At 39.3% G+C, this 8,967-nt stretch overlaps 3 protein-coding genes across 3 annotated transcripts; 2 read left to right on the top strand and 1 right to left on the bottom strand.

The window, feature by feature from the left end:
• Window positions 1-17: 17 nt before the first annotated feature.
• On the top strand, window positions 18-1,948 carry MONOS_516 (putative solute carrier family 35 (UDP-galactose transporter), member B1; the record flags this gene model as incomplete). The annotated part of the gene is made up of 9 exons (XM_067875284.1): window positions 18-127; window positions 182-273; window positions 337-507; window positions 569-741; window positions 803-873; window positions 930-991; window positions 1,055-1,230; window positions 1,435-1,509; window positions 1,593-1,948. 9 exons carry the CDS (start codon window positions 18-20, stop codon window positions 1,773-1,775), a joined length of 1,113 nt encoding a protein of 370 aa, XP_067735590.1. The 3' UTR covers window positions 1,776-1,948.
• Window positions 1,949-2,113: 165 nt separating this feature from the next.
• MONOS_517 (uncharacterized protein) lies at window positions 2,114-5,042 on the top strand (the record flags this gene model as incomplete). Its single annotated transcript, XM_067875295.1, has 1 exon — window positions 2,114-5,042. One exon carries the CDS (start codon window positions 2,114-2,116, stop codon window positions 4,814-4,816), a length of 2,703 nt encoding a protein of 900 aa, XP_067735589.1. The 3' UTR covers window positions 4,817-5,042.
• A 5-nt stretch (window positions 5,043-5,047) lies between these two features.
• MONOS_518 (uncharacterized protein) lies at window positions 5,048-8,918 on the bottom strand. The gene is made up of 2 exons (XM_067875305.1): window positions 8,800-8,918; window positions 5,048-8,740 (listed from the first exon to the last, which is right to left on the bottom strand). Exons 1-2 carry the CDS (start codon window positions 8,847-8,849, stop codon window positions 5,311-5,313), a joined length of 3,480 nt encoding a protein of 1,159 aa, XP_067735588.1. The 5' UTR covers window positions 8,850-8,918; the 3' UTR covers window positions 5,048-5,310.
• Between the last annotated feature and the right edge of the window lie 49 nt (window positions 8,919-8,967).

Raw genomic sequence — 8,967 nt, 5'->3', positions numbered from 1 at the left:
TTTGTATTTTGGTGTAAATGACACAAGTACAATCTCAGCGATCTGTTGGAGATATTGTCATGTTTATTCTCCATTCTTGCGCTCTTCTTTTAACGTGCTTATTCCAAGAATTTGGAACAGAAAAGATGTTTGCATTTGTTTAAAATCATTAATATTTTGTGTTCTGATTGTATTTTTGAAGATTATCAATGACCGGAAACAAGAAGGACATGACATTTGCTCTGTTAATACCATTTGTGGATTGCATAACCACGACATTGTTCAGCTTATGTGGTATTATGTTTCAGACTCATGTTTTGATTTAACAAAAACAATTTTTGTTTCTCTCTTGTACAGTTATTGCAACAAAAAAGAATACAAAACATGTTAAATTTACCAAAAAAGACTTTTTTATTAACATTGCTTGCGGAGCGTTTTATGCAACAGCAGTGTTTTTGATGAGTCTTTCAGTCAATTACCTTCCGTATCCGCTCAAAATTTTGCTTTCATCTGCAAAGCTTCTTATTGGTTTGTTTCATGAAAGTAGAATGTTTTATGTATTAAAATTTGATTTTTTTTTTTTTTAAAGCAATGCCCGCAAGCTTTATAATAAATGGTAGCAAAAAGAAAACAGGAGGAATTTTAGGATATTCTTACCAAGAAATTATTGTCTCCTTAATGCTGTTTTCCGGACTTGTGATTGTGTTGTTGTCGCCTAAAGCCCAACAGGGACTTTTGGAAAATGTTTCTTGGTTGGGAATTGTGTGTTGTTATTTATTGATTTATATTAAAGAGCATTTCATCCATTGTTTTTATTGATTAGATGTTGGTTGTTGTGAGCACGAATTTTAACAGCTTTTTCGATGAATTACAGTCAAAGTTGCTAAAGAAAGGGTGTGAATTTTTTCTCAAACATATACAAATGTTAGTTTTGCTTTTTTGTTTCTCAGGCATTCAATGAACTTAATTTTAGCATGCAACATGCCTGTCGCAGCTTTATTCTTGTTTCTATGTATGCTTTTTCGAATTATTTAACGATGCAACATTGAGCAATTGCATATTTGAATATTATCAGTCATTGTCGTTAATCACAAATTAGAGCACTCAATTGAGCTTATGAAAGAGAATCCAAAGCAATTGGCAGGAATTGTACTGATATCCATATTTCATCTTATGGGGCAGATTATGATTATTTCCTTAAAACAGAAATATGGCATCTGGTGGAAGAATGTTGCGACCTCACTAAGAAAAGTTTGAATAAAAGAGATTTGTTGTTCAAATGAATGGACTTAAAAAAAGAAGATAAATTTGAAAATCGTGAAAAGTTCTTCTTTAAAAAATATTTTTTCATTTTTCAATTTTTAGAAATTTGACTTTTTTTATCTTTCTTTCATTTGTTATTCATCATTGAATTCTTTCTTCTTCAAACGAATTTTGAAATCTTTCTTCTGACAGTGCTTATCGCTGATTTTATCAGTCGTCTTCTTTGGACACAAAGTTACACCACGACAAACATTCGGAATCATTGTGGTATGTATCCAATTTTTATTGAAACTTTTTAGAATTCTCTCTCACTTTTCTTTCTCTCTTTCTTGCAATATATAAAAATATAGGTTTTTGTGAGCGTCTTCTGGGCAGGAAATATTGAAATGACCAGAAAGTCGAGTCCAAAAGTCGAAAATCAACCTGAAAAGTCAAAGTCACAATCACAGTCAAAGAAGCCAGAAACACAAATCCAACCAAAAAAGTCAAATACAAAAAAGCATAGTTCCAAAGATAAGAATAAGAAGAAATAAAAAACCAATCAGAAAATGATTCGTGAGTCTTTGTATTTAATATTTTAATCGTGTTAAATTTATATTGCGTAGTTACGTTATTTTATGCATTCAAATGGATATTACAATTTTTATTTTTAAAGAATTATACCCATTTTTAATTTTCAGAATAATAAATTTTACTCAAAGAGGAAACAAAAACCATTCACACCTTCTGTTTTATTGTAATTTTTACAATGAAATTAAGGAGTGAGTTCTGTCTTATTTTATCAAAATTAGGAACGGTTTTTGTGAATACTGCCACAAAACAACAATGCAGCCAAATTCATATTCAACACTTGATTGATTTTATTGTAGCTATGCATATGTTTGCATCCAATAAATTATCGTTGTCTTCCTTTGTTTTATACGACTGGATTATTGCAACGGCAGAGGGAAATGACATGATTGTCGCAATTCTCACAAAGCATCGCTCTGAGCAATACAATAATTCTCTTTTGAGCTTCCAGATATTAAATGCATTTCAGTTATTATTTCCAATAACCATACAGCGGATTTTACTCGAAGAACTGGAAAAGAAAAAAAAAGAACTTTCTTCATATGATGCGCACAGTTCTATTGGTGTTGATGAGGACAGCGCAACATGGCCTCAAAAAATACGAACAAAGGAACAATTCATTCAATTTTCAAACCATTACATTCGACCTCTTATTATTCTACCAACAACATATTCACGCTCATGGTTTTCTCCATTTTTCAGGAATTCCTCACTTATTAGTGCAATGTTTCCATCTTCAATTGTATATTTTGCATCAATTGTGCTTCCTTGTGGAACAGAGTTATTATTTCAAGTTGATGACAATTGGATTTTATCCCAAAAAACGGAATTTTCTTTTGCACAAGAAATTTCATTGAAACTATTTCTGCAGCCGAGCGAGCTAGCATTTCTCTTCTCTTTTATTTCACTATCGCTGTGGAATCAAAAAAGCGAGGATTTTCGTAACTGCGATCAGAAAGATCGACAGGCAGCTCAACATCCTAGCCATAATTCAAAGTTCACTTCTCATATTGGTGGGTTATTGTTGGAGGAAACCGTTTCTTCCCAACATCAAAATGACATTCCTTATCTTTTATTCTTTCACAGAGGATTTTTTTCATCAAGATCGTCAGATGCAATGGACAAAAGCACCTCTCACTTTGGAACTGTCGAGGGAGCACAATCAACTCACACACCTTCCAATCCTTCATCTCGTCCAGCAACTTTCACTTCGTTCTCTTCAAATCTTCCTTCTATCCAAATGGGTGTCGTTCCGCTACCGTCTCTTGGTGCTGCTTTAGTCGTCGGATTTCGAGACTCAGAAATTGAAGCTCAGTTTTTCTCTGATTATGCAAATGAATTTCAAACAAAAAATAGAAACAATAAGGAATTCGCCAACAAGAAAAAAGAGAGCAGAACAAAAAGATCTGAACAACCGCAAAATGAACTAGGTGGAAACTTTGAATCTGAAGAAGTGCACAAAGTTGATAGAGACAGCAAAACAGACAGAGAAACACAAGCAAAAGCAAAGAAAGAGGAAGAATCCAGCAGCACCCACTCAGTTCCAGAAATGGACTTTTCTTCAGCCGCAATCAATCCTCAGCCATCTGAAGTGTCCGCTTTTGTTGTTCCAGTCGAACCGACCATTCTGACAACACACCAGTTAATGCATCTTTCTCTCAAACACTCACAATTGTCTTCTTCTTCTTCTTCTTCTTTCGAGCATTTCCCAAGAGTCTTCACACAAACAGAGTTTCCTCCTCTTTCACGATCATCTCAGTCTCCAACACCAGACGACGTGAGCACATTCACTCCATTTCATTCAGCTTCACATTCAATTGACTCGCCAAGCTTCATTTCGCAGTTACCTGATGTCAATTCACTTCCATCCACTCCTTTGTCTTTCACTTCATCTCGGTCAACATTCACGCCTCTACCTCCGTTGAATTCTGAGTATTTGACAGAACATTCAGACACCGTCACGGCACTTGACGAATCGCTTCCTTCTTTTTCTTCTCTTCTTCTCGGACAGATGATGAGCGTCGCCCGAAACATCGACTCGTCTTTCCCTTCTTCGCGGAATCACCCGTCTCTTTCCTCCTTCCAGTCAGACTACACCAAATATCCTTCTCTTTCTGATGATTTGGTTTCTTCATTAGACAAAGCAATGGGGGCTCCTTTACCTTCCTCACAGCCTCCTTCTCTTTCGTCAACTGAACCTGTTAATCAATCAATAGCTTCTCAATCTTCTCCACTTCAAACTGTTATCAGTCCATCAATAGAGCCCTCTCATTCTCCTTCTTCTGCTTCGCCAAATACTCAATCTCCTTCACAGGCATCTGCTTCTTTGACCTCTTGTGGTGCTATGCCTTCTTTATCTCCTTCTACCCCAATGATAACATCATCTTCATCTTCTTCCTCACTTCCGCCTTTGCCTCTTCAGCCTTTCTCTCATTCTTCTTCCGCTCACAATTCTGTTTCGTCTCTTTTATTCACTCCACGCCCATCAATCAACTCACAAGAATTGTCGTCTTCTTCCACTTCTTTGATTACTCCCAGCAATTCATCCATTTCACCTTATTTGCCAACGCATCTGTCAGATGATGAGCATTCTGAATGTTCTGCTTCTTCGACGAGAAATCATGTTGCTGACACTCAGATGGAACAACACGTTGACAATAGCATTTCACATGCTGATTCCTTATCTTCTTTTGGGGGATTGCCGCAAAACAATCAGAAAGATGGTGAATCTGAAGTCAATAATAATAGTTTCCCGCATGATTCATCTTCTTCTCATGCACCTCATCAGCGGCGTGAAATGCAACAAATACAAATGCATCCTCAAATTCATTCACAGCCTACATCCTCTTTTCCTTTGCCTTCATTCAACTCACTTCCCTCAGATGAAACTGGAGATGCATTATTTTCTGATGCTTCTTCTGTGTCTCCTTCTCCAATGCCTTTTGTCCATTCAACACAGACACCTCACTCACGTCCGCGCCCTCGTCCACATCCAACTGTTTGATGATGTTATTTCGGTTTTTGTGATATTTTGTGTGTTTACAAAATAAGATATTTTATTTCACTATTAAAAGTTAGGATTTCTATTTGTGTTTGATATTCTTGGAAGATTTCGTTTTCAAGAAGACTTTAATTTCACTTGTTTTTATTGACGTTGGTTATCTTTTTTGTTGCTTTTTTTGTTTTGTTTTTGAGATGTGCTGTTTAAAATGTTGAAGTTGCAATGCAAACAACACCAATTTTTGTTTATTTTTTTTTTTAATAAAAAACATACTGAAAAATATCGTCGCACTAAAAAAAAATATATTTTTTCATAATCAAATGTGGGGAAATTTAACTTAGAAAAACAACACAAAGAAAAAAAAATAAATGGATATAACACATTCACGAAAACACTCAACGAAAACTGTCAATATAACAAACATCAAAGATAATTAAACTCCAATAACTCACACACAATTCTGGAAAAGCGCTTTCTCCACAAAAATAAGTGAGACTTCACTTTTTCTGATTGTAAAGAGAGCGAAATGCCAGAGAGCACTTCAGACAGACTGTCACCGTCTGAGACAGGAACAGCGGGTCTGTTTTGAGGTTGTTGTACTTCTGCTTCGAGATGAATGGCAGGATCCTCTTCAGAAGCGGGGGCACTTCTTCATCGCTGCCACTATCCAGAACAATGCACGCATCAGCAAAGCGGCGCTGGCTGACTTTTATTGGGGCAGAATTTGCACCGTTCCGAAGATGTTGTGAATGAGATGAAGTGTCTGCTGATTGAGTGGCATAACTCAGCTGTGAAGTGGCTGGCACTTGAAGTGGTGGAGTGATTGTCTGCATTTGGGCGCTGCTTTCAAACAGACTGGAACGAGCAGAGGAAGCAAACAAGAAGCTGAAGGTGTTCTGGGGCGGAGTTATCATCGACAGAACTTTGTCTGGCAGAATCTGAGTACCGTGGCGATCGATGCCACTGATAAACGGACGGCTGCCGCTGGTGTTGTGTGAAGAAGTTGAAGAAGACGACGAAGAAGAAGAAGAAGAAGAATCATGAAGATCGGATTGAGAGTTGTATGAAGGGAGAATGCGAGATGAGTATGGAGTGTTCACTTGAGATGAAGATAAAGATTCGTTCTGTTCATTTTCGTGCTTCAAACGAGGTGTGGACGAAGACGAAGCGATTGTTCGTGAAGAGGCAGTGCCAGAAGCATGCAAAGAGGAGGAAGACGATGTTTGTGCCTGTGCTTGTTGTGACTGAGCAAAAGAAGGAGGTTTTGCTGCTGGCTGCGACGGAGGTGAGGATGGAAGCGTGGCAAACTGCAGCGGAATCTTGTCTCTACTAGCTGTGGGTGTGCTAACTTCCTCCTTTTCGCTTTTACTGTACTCTTCCAAGTCAAACAGCATTATCTGATCAAAGCGCTTCTGAAGTGCCTCCAATTCTTCTTCTCCACTTAATATTTCATTGTCATCGAGCTCTTCAATATCATTGTCTGCAAATATTTCTTCTTCCACCTCTTCTTCTTCCTCCCCATCTTCCTCCTCCTCTTCTTCTTCTTCTTCATATTCATCATCTTCTGCATGTGAATCTCTGCCATCTCCTCTGCGATAGTTGTCTTCCATCCCTTTCAGCAGCATCTCGTTTGTTGTTCGCTCTGCAGTTGAAGACTGCGAATAAGCAGAATAAGGTCGATAAGACGAGCGGCTGTATGTTTCCACGAAGTCATTCTGAGTTCTGTTAAATGCTGCTGCTGATGTTGAGGCAGACAGCGAAGAAGACATAGGAAGAGCACTTCGAGAAGAGAGCCTTGCCATCCATCTGCTCTTTTTGGCCTCCTGCTGCTCGATCCACGACTTCGCTGGCTGGGCACTTTGTTTGGTTGATGAGCCCAGCCGCGTCGAAGCGGATCTGCGTGTCGAGGAAGACGGATGCGAACTGAGGGGCTTTTGAGACTTGTGAGTGGCTGAGTTTGCTCTCGTGGGCGAAAAGGAAGAGGCGACTGGTTCGTCCCAGGCAGTCAACACGCTGGCATCGCCTGTGGTGCCATGTTCTCTTCCAAAGGCTGCTGTATTTGCTCCGTTGCTTTGTGTGTTTTTTTCTGGTTTTCTGCTTTTGTCTTCGAAATCTGAGCCAAACAGCCCGCCTTCGTCGTTTAATTCTGAATCTCCAATGGGTGGTTTTATTTTTGAGTCTGAGTGTCGCATTGAGAGAGGCGGGGAGAACGAATGAGCAGGATTGCCGTAGAATGCTGAAGAAGACGAAATCGGCCTTGTTCCGTCGTCAGCCAGGCGAGTGTCTGGGCGAAGAGAGCTCAGCGGGTGGATCACAGAAGACATCTCCCGACTCTTTTGTCTCCAGCGCCTTGTGGCTGCATCTGCGTCTGGATGAGACTTTGGGCAGCTTCTATGCCTGGACGGCATCACAGCAGAAGAATGCATCTTTGAAGAAGAGTGAAAAGAGGAAGAGGAAGAGGAAGATGCAGTGGAGTGTGCTGATGAAGGAGAAGGTCTTGAGCGCAAAGGTGAGTCAAGTGATGCTGCAGAAGATGGTGACACATCCAAACGAGGGGCAGATGTTATTCGTGACGAATAGTCTCCACTGAAGCTATTTCTGCCGCTGCTCTTTTGAACAGCCTGAGTGTATTTCATCTCTTCATTTGGCGTTCTGCTTTCTCTTCTGCTCAGCGAAGAGTCAATCTCCAAATTGAACAAGTCGCCAGCAGGCGTCAAAAACCTCGTTTTCCTGCGTGTCTCAATTGTGCCCAGCAGATCTGCCGTGCTGCTCTGCGGGGTGGAGATGAACGGAGACAAAGACTGCCGCCCTGTGAGATTGTGGGGCGTGGAAGCTAACAGATGTGAAGCTGACTGAGAATTTGGAGAGGTGGATGTTGTGAAGGGAGTGGACGATGCAGAGGAATCGCCTGTGTTTGGCTGGTCTTTTCTCGAAGATGGTGTTATTGACAGTGTTTGAATAGGCAGACCTGGCTGAAGCCCTCCTGATTGGCGGTGCTTCTGCATTGAACCACCAGAATTGTTTGCCTTCGGTGTTCCACTTTTTTTTTCAAGCTCTTTCAATTCGATCCCAAAATGAATGTTACGCGACTCCTGTTGAGTATTTTGAAGAATATCAGAAGGAAAATTTGCTGACGGAAATGGAAGATCTCCTTTGCGAAGTGGAAGCTCTTTGCTGCTTGGGTCTTGCGACAACCTGTCAAAAACGGATGTTCGCTTTTTTGATTTTGAGTTCATCTGAGCATTTCCCGAGGCTGATTGCATTGTTCGATCAGTTTCCTCTCCTTCTGAAATTGACTCAGAGGACACCGTTTGCTGAAGCTTATCTGCTTCAATTTTTAACGGATCAACTTTTGAAGGCTTCATTTTTAATGACTGATCAAGTTGCTGATCGTTTGCTGAATGAGGATTTGCTGGCTTTCCGCTATTATTAGAAGATTGAGAAATATATTTCGATTTTTTAGCTGCATCTTTCTCTTTTTTTATAAGTTCTAATGCTGATTTAAGAGATAACCTTCCATCAAAAACGCGTGCAGCTTTTTGAACGGTTGTATTTAACCTGCGAGCTGGTAATGTAATTAATGCGTCAGTTGACAATCTTCCATGATGATTGGAAGAGGAGATTTTTCGAAGAGATGTTTGAAGCTTTTGCTGAAGAATTGGCTGTTGTTCACCTTTTGTCTCGCTTTCAATAAGTCTATCAAGATAGCATTGCTCTTCCAAAAATTCTCTACGATATTGCAATATGACCATTTTAATTGTTAGTTTCCCTGAATTCTCTTTAAATGATTTTGTCGGACCTGCTTCTGGACCTTTTCCACAAATTGCACATTTTTCATTTGCCTTTGAAGCTCTGGGAGTAGTTCTTTTATTTCGTGATTTTTTTAAAGAGCTACTCTTGATTGTGCTTCTACGTTGTGAAGATGACCTTAATAAAATCAATATTGTTATTATTGAACTGAAATGAACAAAAAATTAAAAACAAACTCTGGACGTTCTGGAACATCAAGTTCGTCTTCAGCTATAATTTCCATCATTGAAAAGTTATTTGCGTGTCAATTTTTGTTGATGGAATCAAGCTTACTCTATTACTCTCACAGAAAATGCTTATCAAACTTAAAATTGAAATTTCCCTAATTAAGGGTAACTTCTGGA

Source organism: Monocercomonoides exilis (genome assembly GCF_001643675.1).
Source record: "Monocercomonoides exilis strain PA203 chromosome Unknown scaffold2-2631571, whole genome shotgun sequence".
Classification (NCBI taxonomy): domain Eukaryota; phylum Preaxostyla; order Oxymonadida; family Polymastigidae; genus Monocercomonoides; species Monocercomonoides exilis.
The sequence above is the reverse complement of the archived record's forward strand: the minus strand, read 5'-3'. Positions and strand labels throughout refer to the sequence as shown.